The sequence below is a fragment of the Gopherus evgoodei genome, chromosome 6 (genome assembly GCF_007399415.2).
Source record: "Gopherus evgoodei ecotype Sinaloan lineage chromosome 6, rGopEvg1_v1.p, whole genome shotgun sequence".
In the NCBI taxonomy this organism is placed as follows: domain Eukaryota; kingdom Metazoa; phylum Chordata; order Testudines; family Testudinidae; genus Gopherus; species Gopherus evgoodei.
Genome location: NC_044327.1, coordinates 27,948,736 through 27,967,981, shown reverse-complemented (window position 1 = coordinate 27,967,981; position 19,246 = coordinate 27,948,736). Strand labels below are relative to the sequence as shown.

General features: G+C 38.6%; 1 protein-coding gene across 1 annotated transcript; it reads right to left on the bottom strand.

The window, feature by feature from the left end:
- Window positions 1-2,629: 2,629 nt before the first annotated feature.
- TYRP1 (tyrosinase related protein 1) lies at window positions 2,630-17,674 on the bottom strand. The gene is given in 10 exon segments (XM_030567867.1): window positions 2,630-4,402; window positions 4,990-5,136; window positions 7,103-7,282; window positions 10,800-10,832; window positions 10,835-10,876; window positions 10,879-10,965; window positions 11,991-12,195; window positions 14,411-14,733; window positions 16,782-17,249; window positions 17,589-17,674. Coding segments are annotated over 9 exon segments (1,605 nt in total). The 5' UTR covers window positions 17,164-17,249; window positions 17,589-17,674; the 3' UTR covers window positions 2,630-4,196.
- Between the last annotated feature and the right edge of the window lie 1,572 nt (window positions 17,675-19,246).

The window sequence follows — 19,246 nt, the reverse complement described above, 5'->3', positions numbered from 1 at the left end:
AAACCTAAGAAAGCAAATAATTGTCATGAAAGGAAATTTGTAGAAGGAGTTAAAGTGATAGCTCTCTAACACTCATTGGATTAAAGATAGCATGTGTGAATAAAACTCTTTATTCAGAAAATATGAATGAAACAAACATGGTTAAATCTGTTTTCTGAATTTCTATTTGTAATTTTAGCCTGCAGCAACATCTCCTGATGTTTCAGTTAACAAATATCTACTGCACAGTTATGATTTGTATAATGCTTTGAGCTTTCTTTATTCCTTTCCTTGGTTTTAGTCTTACTTTTGGCTCAAGAATGATTCCTCAATGGTATAGGTTTGTACCTCACAATCCCTGCGCAAAGGGCAGAACGGGGTAGGCTGGGAGCAGAAAGAAGTATGTCCAGAACATACTGTGTTCCAACTACTGTGTGTGGCTGAGTGACTCTTCAGGGAGCCTCACAGGCTGTGTAATTTAAAACAGTCCCTGGGTTGCTGTACACCTGGCTGTCTTCAAGTGTCTGGAAGCTCAAACCAAACCGCCCATATCAAACCTCAGCAAGAGCCCAAATTCAAGACCCGGTTCCCTAGTTTCTGATAGAATTAAACAGAATGTCTTGGATATCCAGCCACTTCATCCTAGTTGTCTGTAATGTCGAGCATCTTAATTCTTAATATGTAGAAGTAGTAATGTTTCACCCAGAAGATGCTGCTGTTGCTACTATAGCTGCTGATTTATCTTCTGATGCTGCTAAGTGGAAGTATTAGAAGCTACAACATTAATAAGAAAACTTCAGATAATAAATCTCTAATATCAGGACCTAGCAGCCCGGTATCTCCTTCTGATTCTTACATGCTGGGATAAAAAGAAAGCATTATACTAATTTACTACCTCTTACTATTTAATGTATTTAAAACCAAGTTTAAGATTTTATTTTTGCTATCCCTATTAAATTAATTTTCTTTGCATTGGTGGACTGGTGATTACAGATCAAACAGGATCTTAAAGGAATATTTACTACACATTTTAAGATATTTATTACTGGTTTAAGGAATTCTAGTTTTTAATAAAGAAAGAACATATGAACCAGAATAAACAATTTATCATACAAACAGTGCCCCCAGAAAGAAAAAAGAATCACTGAACAATAGGATTGGAAATCCAGCAATGCAAATTAGAAAGCCCTTTTTCTCTTCTCAGAATGAAAAATTATATTCCCTCTGTCTGAAAGTTGAAAAAACTTCAGTAGATAATTAAAGAGGAAATAAACTGCACACCACCTGAACATATTCCATGATTCATTGTGTTAGAAGAAAACAAGCTGAAATGTGCTCAAAAATGCCATCTTGTGGTAATAAGTTAAATATAGATATAATTATGTAATGACAGCTTAAATCTAAAAATGATTGAAGGAACAGTTATCTGAGATACCCGATACCAAACTGTTGATATGTGTATCAACCTGATTGTTAAGGAGGTCAGTTCAGGAGCAAAATGAAATGGGAATTATATTATTTGAAAGATGATACTTCTCTGTTTTATGTTCACTCAAATTATACAATTAATTTTTCTTTTGAACACAACATATGACTCCTCTGTGTGTGTTTTGGCAGAGGAAGGGATTTCTGTATAATAAAGAAAAATATTTAGTAAAGGCTATTAGAGTTTTGTGCTCCATTTGAAATAAACATCTTGACTATAGGCTCATGAAGCCCACTAGTCATTAATCATACGATCTTATTGTTATCTTCCTTTCTTTTCAATTTGTTGCACTCTCTTCTGTGCCTTGTCTTTAATTATACTGCAAACTCTCTGTGGCAATCATATCTGCTTATATGCTTGTACAGCCCCTTGAATAATGGAGTTAGCATTCTCTCTGGAAGCCTTAGGTGCTACTGTAACATAAACAAACATTTTCTTCCTGCATTTGCCTTTAGAAAATAAAATGTAGTTTCTATTTTTGTTGGCTCAACTCAAACTAAACAGCTGTCATTAAAGCTTTTTATTCTATGAAGTTTTTCCCATGCAGTGCCTGATACTACAATCAGAACAGAGAGTGGTAAATTTCATCCCCAGAACTTCATTCTGCTTTTAAATTGTCTTAAAATAAGGATAAGCTTCATGCAATGAAAAAATCGCGGCTTACAAAAATCAATGTTATAACAGGAAATGGAGAATACTTATAACAGGAGTTACAGCAATAGTATGATTGGTACATGGAGCAATAAGACTAGAGGATGATGTGTTTCATTCAGATGATGCTTGTTTACTTCACAGAAAATAAGATTGATATTTCCATTATTATGTATGTAGCAAAGATGAATGAACTAATTCAGATAAAGAAAGAATATTCTTTACTAAGTAAAGCTTCTATAACATAACATAACCAGGTGATGCCTAACGATGCCTGTTATTAACCATTCAGAATAGAGGACCAGTGAATGTTTCATTAATGATAATAGCTAGAAAATGGCACCAAGGAATAAAAACTATAGTTAGGACTCCTATAATCAGTTCTGTCCCTTATATTAGGGACATCTCATTCACCATATTGCAGCTATGTACATGTGCAGTTCCCTAGCTCAACAGGAATAACCACTGAAGTCAATGGAAACTCTCCTGATGACTTTCAAAGGTCCCAAAGGATCAGGACCTTTCTCACACTCTTTTTATTTTTTCTCCCTAAGATTATATATATAATAATATAATGTAATGAATTAGGAGCTAAGGAATCCCTCAACCTTCCTTGGACAAACCTACAGAAGGTAAAAAATTACTCTTTGATCTGTCACTTAGGTATGTCAGAGGCCTCGTCCCATAAGGCCAGTGGTTTGCCGGCCTATGGAGGGGGCACACAGCATGATCCACAATAGACTAGATATCTCAAGCCCTGCAGGGAAGTCTTCACAGGCTGAGATTCACGTTAGCTGGAGTTCTGCTACTTTACTCTCCTCCATCCTGCACAGTAGAAGGGATTTTCTGGCCATTTTACAACTGATTCCTCCCAACATTTTCAAAAAGAAATGTCAAAATGAACTGTACATATAAGCCCAAAATTTTTGTTTTGAATTGACATTTTTACTTGAACAACATTATAATAAGATTTTAAGTCAAAGTGTCAGTTTGAAAAGAAATATTTAGTTTCAAATTGGCATCCTGAAGCTAAACATTTGAGTTCGAATGATAATATTTTCTTTCAAAGTGTCACTTTGAAACAATTATTAAAGTAGTAAAAAGAAATAGTCATTTTCCCGCTGATTTTAACAAAACTACATTTTCAAATAAAAAAAATTGTTGGAAACTTTTTGACCAGCTCTAATTAAAGCTCAGAGAACGATATAATTATTTAGGCACTGTAGAGTTAACTCAAACCAGTGTTAACCAAAACTGATTTTCATTCCTTCCATAAATCTAGCAGGGGAGAATTCAAATGTTAAAATCTATTAGCATATATAAGAATTAGCCATTAAGATAACAGACATGATTTTAATGCCTAAAGTTAAAGGGAGAGTTTCAAAGGCACAAATGGGAGTTAGGCACCTAAGCTCTCCTGCGTTTGAAAATCTCTCCCTTAATGACAAAAGCAATTCTATTTTTAAGACCTAATTCTGCTACCCTGACTCCTCCTCCTAATAATACCAAGCTATGATTTCTTTTTAAGGGAAGCATCATGCCTAAGGTTACTCAACATGTCAGTGGTAGAGCTGGGAAGAGATCTCAGGTCTCCTAAGTCCTAGTTCAGGGCCATATCCATTGGACCACACTGCCTTACTCCAGTTGGCTAAGGGGATTGACTTGTGGAGTAAGTTAGTATTCAGTATGACTAAGAATGGCAGAATCAGGCCCTACATTCATTCAGGTACACCTATGAAAAGGCTTCTACACAGAATACAGGAAAGGCAAGTTGTTACTCCCAGTTACTGATACTGGACAATTTAGAAAATCACTACACTTATTCAGGAATATGGATAATGGAAGCTATAAGGTGAGGGTTGGGAAATTAGTGAGAGTCTATCAAGATAAGCCCTTGATATTTCAGAGGTGATATACTGGTCCTGGAGTGTGATGAAAGAGGAGATTGGAGTTGAAGCAAATATATCAATACAATTGACACTTTTTGTGCTTTATTTTAGGGCAGATCAGTTATTGGCATTTATAAAATACAGCAGAAGAAACAGATTCTGTTAGATGCAGGTAGAAAAAACCCATCTCTTCAAACCACAGACTGGCTTGGGGTTGGTATGCTATCATAATCATCTGAATACCGATCATACTGGTCAGTGAGAAGAGGCTGATGCAGTTCATCCTTGTTTTTCCTAGCGTGCACAATACATGTAGTACCAGCAAAAATAATTGCAACCAGAATCAATGCAGTCACTATTGCAATAGTTATGATCTCTGTGACCTGCAGAGCCCGGCCTAGTGGAAAGGAAGCAGGAAGACAGAGAGAGAGAGAAAAAAAAGTTAAGCCTCAAGAAATGCAGCTAAAGATTAGATCAAATCTCAATATCCATCATTATTTAACAAAATGCTTAAGGTCAGGTCCACTTCAGTGTCTTTCATTATAGACTTAAGATGGGCTCAAGCTACAAAGACATTTTTTTTGCAATCTGATTTATGTAGGCAGACCCATGAGTCCATGCAGAACCAACTGACCTTACTGGAATTCCACACAGGCATAAAGGTTTACTTGTGTGTGGATCAGGGCTAAAGTATGGCTCCAGATCAGAACTTCCTCAAAGCTTGGGGATGTCCAAATTTAGATCTTTGGTTCAGGCCCATCTCTGTTTATAATTAATTGCATGCACAGGGTATAATAGTATGGTACAATAGTCCAAATATGAATCCTTTAAAAGCCAACTTTGGACAGGTAAACAACCTTTTGAAATGGTGTTAGATTAAAATTTCTGAAATTTGAAATCAGCTTTGCTAAATGACCCACATACGCACAAGAAATGAAAAGAGGATGACACAATGACAGTAAAGTGAAGCTTTTAACTACTTACTTGGCCATTGAACATCATAACTGTAGCCCAGGTTTTCTGGTGCAGTAACAAACATCTCATTATTGGTAACTGGAGGCCAGAATGGCACCATGTTATACTGCCGGTTATGTCCAATAGGGGCATTCTCCAGTGGGTATATTGAAATATCTAAATTGGAAAATAAATAAATAAATAAATAAAAATGAAAGCGATTCAAATTCTATTCAGAGCATTCTGAGAACACTTGTCTAAAAACAGGCAGAGAGGACAAAATATTTAAGGAATCCTTCCTTTATTTCACAGTGGCAAAATTACATTTGAAGAGACTGAAGAACTGCATGAAACAAAGTATTATTCAAATGTATATTTTCAGAAGTGACTAGTGATTTTGGGTCCCAACTTTAGATACGGTCTGATTTTTCAGAAAGTGGCTGCTCAGCTCTGGCTTTAAAGTCAGATCCTTTAAAACGTCTCAAGTTGGTATCCCAAATCACTAATCTCTTCTGAAAGTGTAGGCCTATGTTTACGGAACTAGTGATCGATCTCTTCAAGAAGAGATATGAGCAGATAGATGGATGTCTGGGGCCATGATCTAGACCTTTTACTACAGTAATGAACAGTTCTGTTATGGCATTTGATGTTACTCTGAACGTTGAATGTTACTGTAAGATTTTGAAAGGTTAGCTGTTATAGCACAGTAAGTGCACAATCTTGTTCCAAATTTATGTAGCTGGGGCCTTGAATTTGTCACCTGCTGCATTAGGATAGCAGTGTGTGATCTTCCTAGTCAAGTTTTAAAAAGGTCAGTTGGAGTCAGTTTTTATAGTTGGAGCAGTTCTTTTTTTTGTCATGGGAAATGTTACAAGATCTTGGGGTAAATTTTTTAATCACTTTGTACCATCAAGATGTAGAATAGCTTTTCTCAAAACATGTATGGAAAATTATCTCTCACTTCTTGGGAAGCAGCACAAAAAGGGCTCTGTTGTGTGGCTGCAACAGATCCCTGTGTAAGGAGTAATGGAGGGCTGCATTGCCCCAAGTGAAGCACAATCTCCTATTTTGTGTAGATGGAGATGAATGCATTCTGCACTGTCCATTAGGGTGGCACAGATTTGTTTCCTGGTGCACTGGCCCCAGTCTTGCCTACTTTGTTGCTACCCCTTTCTGGCTCATTTGCTCCCTGAAGGGAGTAGGCACAGCAATTGTAAATTGGCCCTTACGTGAGTCATGAAGGGTGGGTGGGTTGTCTTTGCATGTCTTTCTTGAACATCCATGAAACAGCAGATCACAATGTAACTCAATATGAATAGCTAGGCTGTGCACTGAGGTATTCTTTGGGCAGACAAGAAGAAATTCTTTGTTCCAGGCCACAGAATGATTGCGGAACCCTGAGGCTTCAGCAGATTCCATGATTCATCTGCCTGCATTCTCTGAGATACAACGTATTTGCAAAAGTTTCTTGCCTGACCTACCCCAGCCACATTCCTCCACACACATAAAGGGTGGAGGCTCAATGTGGGGTAAGATTCCCTCCTTAACAAGCAGCTTTTACTAAAAATATCCCAATGTTGTTGAAAGCAATTGAATCCACCAGCAAGTGACCCATGCCCCACGCTGCAGAGGAAGGCAAAAAATCTCCAGGGCCTCTGCCAATCTGCCCCAGAGGAAAATTCTTTCCCGACCCCAAATATGGCGATCAGCTAAACCCTGAGCATGTGGGCAAGAGTCACCAGCCAGCACTCAGGAAAGAATTCTCTGCAGTAACTCAGATCCCATCCCATCTAACATCCCATCACAGACCACTGGGCATACTTACCTGCTGATAATCAAAGATCAGTTGCCAAAATTAAGCTATCCCATCATACCATTCCTTCCATAAACTTATCAAGCTTAGTCTTAAAGCCAGATATATCTTTTGCCCCCACTACTCCCCTTGGAAGGCTGTTCCAGAACTTCACTCCTCTAATGGTTAGAAACCTTCGTCTAATTTCAAGTCTAAACTTCCTAGTGTCCAGTTTATATCCATTTGCTCTTGTGTCTACATTGGTACTAAGCTTAAATAATTCCTTTCCCTCCCTAATATTAATCCCTCTGATATATTCATAAAGAGCAAGCATAAATATATGCATCTCACCAGGATTATGTCTCCTTAGCCATTCATCAAAAACAGCGTCAGTAAACGTGTGCAAGAAGACAAAAATAGGGTCGTTTGGAGATAAATGAGTTTGTCCCCCTGTTCCATTCAAAAACAGATGAGCCAAATTATGAAGACTCCGAACTGCCGGATCATACTTCCCTGAAGGATCGCTGTAGCCTGTGTATACAAATAAAGAGGAACGCAGTGAAAATCCCAGTGAAAAATTTGTTCACAAGCAGCAATCTAGGCTGGATGCTATTTTCTCAGTTGCCTTGTTTTATATAGTTGATTTGCTCCTTCTCCACCTATTGATATTTTAAATATGTGGCTCCTACACCCTGAAAGTATGTCATTTTCAGACCAAAATAATCTTTGCAAAATAATGCTGTGAGTGTGGAATGCTCTTCATGTCATGGGAGCAAAGTGGGATCTAGCACAACGGTGGCAACAATAAATCATTTTCTAGCATGCCACTGAAGCAATAGTTTTCTTCTCTAAATGGCTGTGGACATAATTGAAACCATCAATGCAGCCACTATCTGCTGACACAAGTGTGATGATGCTACCATGTTTCCTAATGAGCCAGCTGTTACTTCAGCTTTCCACATGTCTTTTACACGTTGATTGCCAACACACTGACTTTGGAAAACTACCTTCGGGAGTAGTAGTCTAAGATTTCTTCTAGCATCATTAGCACTTAACATCTGAAAAATGTGGTGTCAGATGGTTTAAATCATCATGAAAATTCCTCCAATTTATAAATCTAGGGCAAAGTTTTTAAACTTGGGTGTATAAAAATAGGTCTCCAAATCCATTAGGTACTAGATAGTGGTGGCCAGTTTTTCCAGAGATGCTGACCATCCACAGCTCTCAATCACTTCACATGTTCACCCAGTTTCCAGTGATGTATTCTTCAGATCCTCAGCCGTTGTAAAATGGCATAGCTTCACTGGAGTTAACGGAGCTAAAAAGATTCACCCCGGCTGAGGATCTGGCCCATTGTTTGGAAGTTAACTGTTTGGTAACCTATCATGGTTACTAGCCTGGTCTGGAATTAATTCTTTGGAGTTTTACAAAGAAGAGGAGTTAAGTTGAGCAGAGACTAAAGCACATGGTCCAATTTTCAGATGTACATACCAAAATCATTTTTTTGTATATGCAATTTAGGTGCTTCTGACTGAAAATTTCACTCTGAATTTGATTTGTAGAGTTAAGATAGAGGCTGGTTTATATGGCCCAGTTGGGATAACAATTGATAGAGCTCTGCAAATCTGTGGATATCCATTTTATATCCACAGATATCCACAAACACAGATGCAGGTGTGTATGCAGATATCTGAAGACCATGTCTGCAGATCGGATGCGGATACAAATTTTATATCTGTGCAGGGCTCTAATGACTGATCTGTTCACTTGTTTATCCTGTGCATCAGTGTCCATTTTATCCTTGCATCATTTTCTGTGTCTGTATAGCACCAAGCACACTGGGGTTCTGGTCTATGACTAAGGCCTTGATGTTCTACAGTAATAGTAATTTTATTCAATATTAAAAGATTCAATATTAAAAGATTTCTTCCATAGCTTTGCTGACTAAGCTACCAGAGTAAATGTACCGAGCAGATGCAACCACTGGGGTATCCTTACAGATGAGTGCCAACCCTGCCTCATTATTCCACAGGCGAGAAGGGCCATCCATTCACAATTGCAAGCCAGTGGCAGCAGAGCTATACTCAGGGCCAGCTCTTCGGCTACACCAAGTTTACACTCAGCACTCCAATGAGTGTGGGGAGGGAAATGGGGCTTTAAGCTACTTTTCCATCTCCCTCCAGTCCTAGCCAATGTGGGGCCAAAACGACTCCCAAAATAATTTAGAACAGCCTATAGACTCCTGGCCCTTTGTGGCCTCACACACATCTTGAAGAAAGGGGTGAAGAGTGAGAGAGGGTAGTGAAGAGCCAGCTACACCAGCTTTATGCCACCCAATGGGGAATCCTTGGCTGCCCCATTAGGGCAGTTTTCCAGTTCTGAGACAGTACAAGTGACTGGAGCCAGGGCCAAGAATCTGGCCCTCTGTATCTACCAATCTATGATCTATGTAAGAAATGTACAGGCCACTTCCATCTATCCAAAGTGTTAAGATAATTTTAATCAAGGATCAATTTCTGAAGTCCTTACTAGGGCTGTCGATTAATTGCAGTTAACTCACAAGATTAACTCAAAAAATTAATCATGATTAAAAAAATTAATCACAGTTTTAATCACACTGTTAAACAATAGAATATCAATTTAAATTTATTAAATATTTTGGATGCTTTTCTACATTTTAAAATATATTGATTTCAATTATAACACAGAATACAAAGTGTACAGTGCTCACTTTATATTATTATTTTATTAAAAATATTTGCATTGTAAAAATGATAAACAAAAGAAATAGTATTTTTCAGTTCACCTCATACAAGTACTCTAGAGCAATCTCTTTATCGTGAAAGTGCAACTTACAAATGTAGATTTTTTTTTGTTACATAACTGAACTCAAATACAAAACAATGCAAAACTTTAGCATCTATAAATCCACTCAGTCCTACTTCTTGTTCAGCCAATCGCTAAGACAAACAAGTTTGTTTACATTTACAGGACATACTGGTGCCTGCTTCTTATTTACAAGATCACCTGAAAGTGAGAACAGGCATTTGTCTGAGTGACTAACTGAACAAGAAGTAGGACTGAGTGGACTTGTAGGCTCTAAAGTTTTACATTGTTTTATTTCTGAATGTAGTTATTGTTTTGTTCACATTCTACATTTGTAAGTTCAACTTTAATGATACAGATGGCATTACAGTACTTGTATGAGGTGAATTGAAAAATACTATTTCTTTTGGGTTTTATAGCAGAAATATTTGTAATAAAAAATATAAAGTGAGCACTGTACGTTGTGTTCTGTGTTGTAATTGAATATTTTGTATTTGGCAATATAAAAAACACCCAAAAATATTAAATAAATGGTATTTTATTATTGTTTAACAGTGTGATTAATGTGTGATTAACTGCAATTAATTTTTTTAATTGTGTGGTTAATCACAATTAATTTTTTTAGTTGTTTGACAACCCTGGTACTTACTCAGGTCTCACTCTACCCTGATTTTCCACCCAGGCCCACTGGAATTCTGGGAGTTTTCTGGGGCAAAAATGCTGCCTGGGTTTCCAAGGAGTGTAGCAACTGTGTCAACATGAAGAGGGAGCAGTGTCCATTTTCCTTCCTTAGCCTAGCTAACTCTACTGGCTATTTAATCAGGGGGAAAGGTCATGACCCTGGATCCTCCCACGGATTGACCATTTTTTATCACAACAGCCAGCATCCTCAGCAGCACTGGCTCCACAAAGCTTTTGTGTCTCCCGAGTGCAAGAACTCTCTTTGTATCTGTGCAGGGGCTCATAGGAAAGGTGAGGCTCCCTTGCACATACATACATATGAGTGTCAGACAGAGTCTGGTATTCTTCAGGGATCAGCCATAAATTTGTGACTGTTATTCACTACACTAAACTAACAAAAGTAAAACAATTTAAATGGCCAATGTCCCATCCCAGAGCCAATACTTCTATTCACCACTGCAGGGAAAACTGGTGAGTGTGACGGGCTAGTTCCCTCACCCATTTTGTGTTGGTTCCGGGCACTTTTAGTTTTGGTACTTACCTTCTACTGTATTACGGAAACTGTCTGTTGAATGGAATAGAAAGGAGGAGTGTCAAACAAACCAACTTCTAAACAAGAGCAACATCCTGTGGTTCTGGGAGACGCTGAACCATTGGCCTGGCAACATTTCCAGCAGGATTCCTTTGAATCGGACCACCTTCTGTGCCTGGGGGGTTGGGAGAAGAAAGAAAGGCATGATAAAGCCTGAAGCAATTTGGGGAGAGGTCAAAGACTATTCAAAGCCACCGATGTGCCCCCTGGTCCTGTGGGAGGTCGAGGGCAGGTGTATGTTAGAGCATTCAGTGTTGCTCTTACCTACACATGCTGCAATGGCTCTTTCGGGCTGCAGATAGTTGGAGTGTAACACATTCCATTCACACTCCCTTCCTGCTCCTGAAATTCCCCTTACTTCATCAGGTCTGGGAGCAGGTGGTTGGGAATCTTCAGCAGCCTAATAGAGTAGATTTGTGATTCCTTTGAACAAAGGGGCTGGGCCAGGAGTCAATGATCTTGCTCAGTGTGCTTGTAAACCACTCAGCATGGTGCTCTGTCTCCCTCGAATGGTGGCTGGGCCACAGAGAGAAGTTGATGAGCAGGCTACAGTCTTGGCTAAGCAAATGCCCCTTTTTTTTTAAATGTCAGGCAGTAAAGGCTTCTGTAGTAAGAGAAAGAGATCTGAGGTTTAGTCCCTGCTACACACTACTCATCCTGGGGTACAGTATTATGTGTTCTCCCCTTTAAATGTAGGTGTTATGAGCATGGTTGTTTGTGTGAGTTGGAAGATATCCAAAGCTAAGGAATAACTAGGTGGACACTACCACATTCAGGCACCAAAGGTAACAAAATGTATATAACGGTATTAGTTGTTCTTCCAGGAATGATATACTTGTGGCTAACACATAAGAAAGGGAGTAAGAGGACTAGGTTCAGAATGAATTCTTCTGTTTCCCCTGGTCTGAACAAGTTTCCAGAGCAGCTGCTTAACCCCCTCTGCCTCAGTTTGCTCGCCTTTGAAACTGGGAGACAAATCCTTTCCTACTTCATAGCGGTGTTGAGAAACTTAATTCATTAATGTTTGCAAAACACTCTGCAATCTTCTGATGGAAAGTGCATTTGAAAAGCAAAGGATTGTGATTGTTTACTATTATAGGACTGTTTGCTCAAAAAAAATCTGGCAGCGGACACACTTACTGTTACAAATGGTTCCCAAGGTATCATAGTCTTCTAGGTTTTCACAGAGCACACGCCACTGGGAGAAGATGGAGTTCTGACTTATAAGAGAGACATCAAAATTGCTTCGAGCGCCCATCAGGTCATCTGTGCAAATATCGCAGGTGTTTCCACCAGTAGCAAAATTCCAATACGGAAGTGCAAAAGAGGGATCCTGTAGCATATCCTAGCCACAGGAACACTACGTTAATATGGGCCTTTACTGGAACAATGTAATAGTCATAATGAGAGGGATTTTCCAACGTGAGTTAAGAGCACTGGCACCAATGATAGATGCTTTGGAGAATCCCATTCTACATGTCCCCATTAGTAAAATCAAACTGCTACGTTTGATCAACTAAAAACAACAACAACCCCCCCCAACACTCATGTCCAAAAAACGTTTACTTGCTGTTGTTACAGGTAACCCCTAGGATTACCATAAATGAAAGAGAATAAAGAAAAATATTTCCCCTTAATTTCTCAGTTTATTATATTTGGGCCTTTGATAGCACTCAGAGTCAAACTGTTGCACTGAGTCACTGAATTTTCTCATTAATAGCACTGCATATGTTATCTAATTTCATCCGTAACCTGATGCTTTCCTGAAGTATTTTAGAAAACAGCCATAAGAACCATAAGACATTACTGCAGTCCTATTTTTCCTAACAATTCTATTTTAATATTAAATATACTTAAGGCTAATCAAACTTGATAGCACTGGCTTTTGACAAGCAAAGCAAACGTATAAGCAAATTGCCTTCAGTGAACTACAGGACTAAAGAGTAGTGGGAAAGACATAAAAGGTTTGCTTTTTAAATGTTTGCTATTCAGTTCCATTCTGATTAGAGATGGGCAATTGTGAAATTCACTAGGACACAATTACCATCAAATTAACTTCACTAATGACCTACTTTACTACCCTATACTAGATTAGTTTATTAACCTAGTAAGGGCTAGGATTTTTCAAGGATTCCATATGCAGGAATCTTATTGACTTCAGGGGAATTTCTGGTTTCAAAGTGGGTTTAGCCTTTCAGGGGGCTTAATTTATCTTAATTAATTCTTTCTTTCCCTTTCCTTTTATTTTTTAAAAATATGGGGTCTTTACTGATGAGATGTTCTATTCCACTTCAGGTAGGAATTGCCAGTAGACAGTCATTACCTGACTAGTAATGATCTCCAAGTTAGTCATTAATGCTTAGCTTGTGGATTGATAGTTAAATTACTTCAAAAACCTGCCTATTTTGGCAACATTTCTCTCTCCTTAAATTAAGATATTTAATTTATCACATGTACTATAAATCCATCTTACTGATACATAACACATAGGATTTGGGGACTGGAATGTACATAAGCAATGTTGAAGCTTTTAGTCTAGTTCCTCCTATCTTCCCATTCTGATGAACCCAAGAACACTATGTGAGGGCTCCAGAGATCTGCAGTTAACTACACAAGACAGAATTACCTACAGCTAATCAACCAAATATTTTGCTAGAAATCAAACACAAAATATAAAGCACATACTGCCAAGTGTACTGCTCACAGAAAACTCAATTTGATTATTTCCCGCCTTGGATTTTAAGAAATTATGTTTTTCCCATATGTGTATTCTTTCACTCGGGAATTTTAATAAGGCAGACAGTCATAAATTAAAAACGTGAAGAGAACTGGGGAGTGAGACATCTACATACTCCTTATGTTCTTAATGTGATTTTGTATATCTATGGTGCTCATATTCTATTCCATAGACAAACAGTGAACCATGGATTTTCCTCCTCATATTGAAACATTTTGAGAATTAAGCAGCGGGGAACTGAGTCATTGGGACGAGCAATTGTCCATAAACAGATCTTTCTTTCTCTTATGATGTGGTCCACAGAATGAGGAAGATGGAGAACCACTGATTTATATAATAGGATCTGCTGATTTGCTCTTTTCTCTAGATGTTTGAGCCAATCACATGCCTAGGATTTGATTCGGATTTCACACTGCAAATCCATTGATTTTGTTGGAATTATTCCTGCTTTTGACTATCAGCCCCAACGATTTAGAAGCATCATTAACAATTGCCTTTATTGCATAAATTACAGAATTTAAAAGGAAATGTACAGGGAATACTGCTGTTTTATTAAAGGATGTTTTGAGACAAATGTTATGGTTTTTAGACTGCTATATTTGAAATAATGTTTCTACTTTTTATATGTTCATAGCAACCTAAAATCCATCAAATGATGTTAATATGTCTGATAATACTGGAATTGAAATTGAGTAATGGAAATCATCTAGAAAGATCCGCAATGTATCTCTCTGCATTGGAATATGGGGGAAGTCAGTCGGCTCTTTAACTGGACAGCATGGAACATGAACAAAAGCAATTTCAATCTTAAGGCAAACTTCACCTGCATGTCTCTCTCCAGCTGCAGTAGATGATACCTATGCCAAGTGAGAAATGCTGGTCCTTCATGAGAGAAATCCACTCCTCCAAAACTTTGCTGCCCTGCACCAAGGAAAGTTTTTCTGACAGAGTAATAATGGGACCACACAAAGTAGTTATAAATTGACACATTTTCAAATTGAGGTGTGTTGCCATCAGGTCCCAATATCTCCTCATGTCTCCTGGTGGCTATGACAATATCAGGATGTATTGTAGCCTTGGCTTGGTGTAAGGCATTGACAAAATCATTCCTTTCCTTCGCACTCAGGTCCAGAAGGTTCCTCCTAACTTTAAAGATTAAATAGAAGTCAGTTATAAAGATAGTGAACACCCACATCTCATTTCACAAGGTCAGATTCTATTGTCCTTACTCATTATAAGTAATACCTTTTTCCTCAAGCAGCCTGGTTGTTTTAATTGGGGTCACTCTGGAGGTAAGGTGCTACTCATCATGAGAAAAGGCAGGAGAATCTGGCCCATGACTAGGATGAATGCATATGGTGGAAAAAGGATTGAGTTAGTGCTTTTGGAAGAGTTATCACACACTTACTTTTTATTAATTATTATTATTATTGTTTGTTTGTTTTTAGAGATGATAGCAGCTAGATATATAAGGGTGAATTCTTTGTCAGACACACTTCAAAGGTAAATCCAGTACACATAATTTTTCATGGTATCGCTTTAACATAAAGAAGAGAGTGCTATATACCAGCCTTTACATTATAAAGTTTTGCCTCTTTATATTGTATTATAACATTTTTAAAAGCCCATCTCTTTGGTTGAATCTCTGCCGCAGAATGCAGGAGCTTGAGAAGCAAAAACCTGGATTATATCTCTTTTGAGAAGAATTTCACCATTTACTGGTGGAAAGAGGTCAAGTTACCTCCTGAGTCACAGATAAAAGTTCCTCTAATTTCCAGAAACAGACACTCATTTTAGTTATCACAACTATCCTGAATTCTAAAACAACTACATTTCTATACACAGTCAGCTGTGGACACAGTGGATGAAATCCTGCCTCCACTGAAGTCAATGAGAGTTTTCTCTTGGTCTGCAGTGGACTTCTCCCACTGAAGAGCAAGAGAAGTGTGATATCCAGAGAAGTGTGCTTTTGATTCTTGTGAGTTTAACTGAAACCCTAAACACTCACACACACTAATATAAATAAATATCACGCATACACACTAACACAAAGATACTCTTTAGAAATGTTTAGACATGGTACTGTATTTAGTTACATGAACTACATTATTTGTATTTCAAAATGTTTGATCTGACAAACTGTAATAGATATTTTGGAGCCAACAAAAATATATAATTCAAAATATATTATGTATCAACTCATAGTTAAAAATATTTGTGGTATCATTATGGATGTGCAAACTATATCTAATAACTGTTTTTAAACTGATCTTATAGCAGTTAATTTACAATTGTATAGATTCATGTTATTTCATGAGGTCTGTGTTGGCCTGTTAAAAGTTTCTTTTTCTGTGTCTTGTCACTTTCAGTAGTTGGTAAAGGGCTAGAGCCAGATCAGCTGGTATAAGTTGATGTAACTCCATCGTCTTCAGCAAGCCCTGCTTAATGAGCATTAACTTTTGCTTTCAGGTTGCCTGTTCAGGCATAAAGTTTGAATACGATTTTTGGGTCTCTTGTCCTTTAGTTAAGCTTGCTTTCAGGAATTTAATTGTTAAGATTTTCAGTCTGTAATCCTTATTTTTAACCTTTGTTTTGGAGTGTACACAGTATTTGATATTACTTTTATGGTGAAAATAAAGACAGTTGATTTTTTTGCAATAGCCACTGCTACTTATGTAACAGATCTATCACATCTCACCCACTCTAGATAGAGTCATTCATGGTGTCTAGATAGAAACTCTTATTTATGGTCACTCACACATATATATTTTTAGAGAATCCAGCAATTTAAATATTAAAAAAAATCCAGTGACTAAATGATTTTTAAATCTTAAAAGTATTTACATAGTTTAGAAAGTTAAATAAGAGAAAATATTACTGAATTCTCTCTCCATTCTCACTCAGCTATGCATTTCAAACTGCCTGTTACTGACTATCAGTATATTTAGGGCCTGATTTTCAGAAGTGCTGAGCACCTGCTTCTTCCATTGGGATTCATGGGCGTTCAGCACTTCTGAAAATCCAAGGCATTATTGGCTCAATTGACAGCCCAGCTTAACAGTCCTGTTGCAATATAGATTTCTAAATTGGGTGTCAGGGATAGTTTACTATTTAAAGGCATTAGGAAGCCAAATACAGTTTACATTTAGCACTGGTGACCAGCAGAGTCTCTTCTCTATTTTTGATGCCCTTACCTGTGCGGATTTGCTGGTTACAGGCAGCTCCACTCCAGCCAGGTCGGCAGGACCCACAGTCATAACCGGAGAAGTTACCATTGCAGCTGCAGGTTCGGTTGAAGAAGCGTAAGGGCCACTGCTCACGGTCATCTTGGCCATCATGCGTGTACTGTGGGCCATGGGGCAGTGAGTCTGCTATCACTGGTACACACTGACCCCTTCCTGAAGATAAACCACAGCGATCAGTACCAGGTCCGAACACTGGAGACAAATCCGGACAACACTCGCCACTTCTCAAGGCATCAACGGTAGCACATTGGCGAGGGAACTGAGCTCTTGCTTGGCTGAGTAGGGTAAGGAGCAGTGGTGAGAAAAAGCTCAGCAGCATGGAGTACTGCATAATAATAATAATCCAGGAGAGGTGGCAGGAAGAAGCCAGCTGCCAGCACACTCTGTTCTCTTCTGTCTTGTGAAGCGCAAGCTACACTGAAGGAAAGAGAAAGAGGGAAGGGATAAAGTGATACAAAACTCCACACTATCCCCTCAGTCTCAGATCCTCCACTCGCAGACTTGAAAGTGCTTCCCAAACCCTAATTCTCTTTGCACTTCTTCCAGACAGATATTCTTTAACTGTCACTAAATAATGTTAGGGACTAGCACCTTCAATCTAAGCATTTCTAATGGTCTTTGCCTTACCTCCACCTTTTCTGAATTAAACTGATCTACCTCTCTCGTTCTGCATTTAGTATTTCCCTGCTCTTACTGTCTGCTTCACTGAAAACTCTCCAATTAATAAGCTACCAAACCCACTGCTTCTGCCTGTACCTTTTTGCTGTCTCTCTGAGCACCTCTTCGCTGAGCTTCTGTTTTGTCTCAGTGTGTTCTGCAGTTGCTCCTACCCCAAACTAAACTGTTTCTGTCTGCTTGTTAATCCTGGCTCTGCCAACAGATCTTGGCTTGGCCTGTCCCCCTCTCTTGTTCTAATCCGTTTCTACTTCAATGAGTTTCCCCAGGCTTTAAGTATTTCAGCAGCATATGATTTCTTTCCTGCTGATCTCCTTGTGATTTTACATGTTTTAGCAAAGGTCAGAGGCAAGTAATTGAAATCAAAACAGAGCAACAGTGGAGGCTTTTATTTTTAAGGACGGTTCTTTGAAAACAGACTATTCTTTAGACAAAGAAAATGGAGAACGCTTATGTTTAATGGTATTCCTTTAAATGTTAAAAATGACATTTTAAAGGGCAGGCCACAACAAAGGACACAGACATTACTTACACAGCAAAAGGCTGTAATTTCACACAAGCAAATAGTCCATGTTCAGCTTATCATTACCTGCTGAGCCACCATGGTCCACTGTAAGGAAGACAGAGCTACTTTTTCTAGGGTAATATTCCCCTCCCTGTGAAATCCAATCATTGCCACTCAATGCAGCACCATGGTCTTATCCTCAGGTTAGCTTCAGTCAAGTTGCAGGAAGTGACCCATAACTCAACCTAGCATGTCTCTGACTGTTGATGGATAGAAAACACTCATAGCTCAATTTTATGGAATTTTGAGCAATCAGTCACAATGTATCTCATTTGCTGAAAATGAGCTATATGTTAAAGTTGCTTCAGGATCACTCCTGCCAGCATGGGACATATCCTGAGACCCTTCTATAATATTTACTTAGTCGTTCTCAGGCAAATTTCCCATTGACCAAAACTAACTTTAGTCAAGTATCAGAGGGTAGCCGTGTTAGTCTGGATCTGTAAAAGCAGCAAAGAATCCTGTGGCACCTTATAGACTAACAGATGTTTGGAGCATGAGCTTTCGTGGGTGAATACCCACTTCCTCAGATGCCTTCTTGCATCTGAGGAAGTGGGTATTCACCCACGAAAGCTCATGCTCCAAAACATCTGTTAGTCTATAAGGTGCCACAGGATTCTTTGCTGCTTTTAACTTTAGTCAATCACCTCCTCTCTCCTGAATCCCCTCCTCGCCCATCCCTGTTGTCAGGAAGAGGGGAAGTTCTGACAGGAAAAGTGGCAAATGGTATCAAGATAACAGGTAACATTTTCTGGGAAGCATTCCAAAGGCGGTATACCTGTTATATAGCAGAAATTGCTTTCCTATCCCTCTTTCCCTCCTGGCATATGCAAGTCTCAAGATGAGAGCTCATTTACTGAAATTATTGTTCCTACTACCACTGCTAGGTAAGTGTGGATAATCCCAATGGGCCTTACAACCTATGAGTCACATGGCCCAGTTAAGACCCATGAACTCTGACTCAATTAACTGTGACCCTCAAGTGCTCCTATGAATTCTGCCATTTGCAACAGACCAGGGCCAATTAGTTGTTGGGTGCTAACATTAGAAGGGCTTCCGTTATGTTTTCTCCTTTTTCACCTTGCCCACTCACTGTCTTCTCCCTTCTAATCTAGCTGCTATTTTTTTGCAGTCAATCCTGCAACTCTAACTCCTGAAATCTTAAATCTTGCTC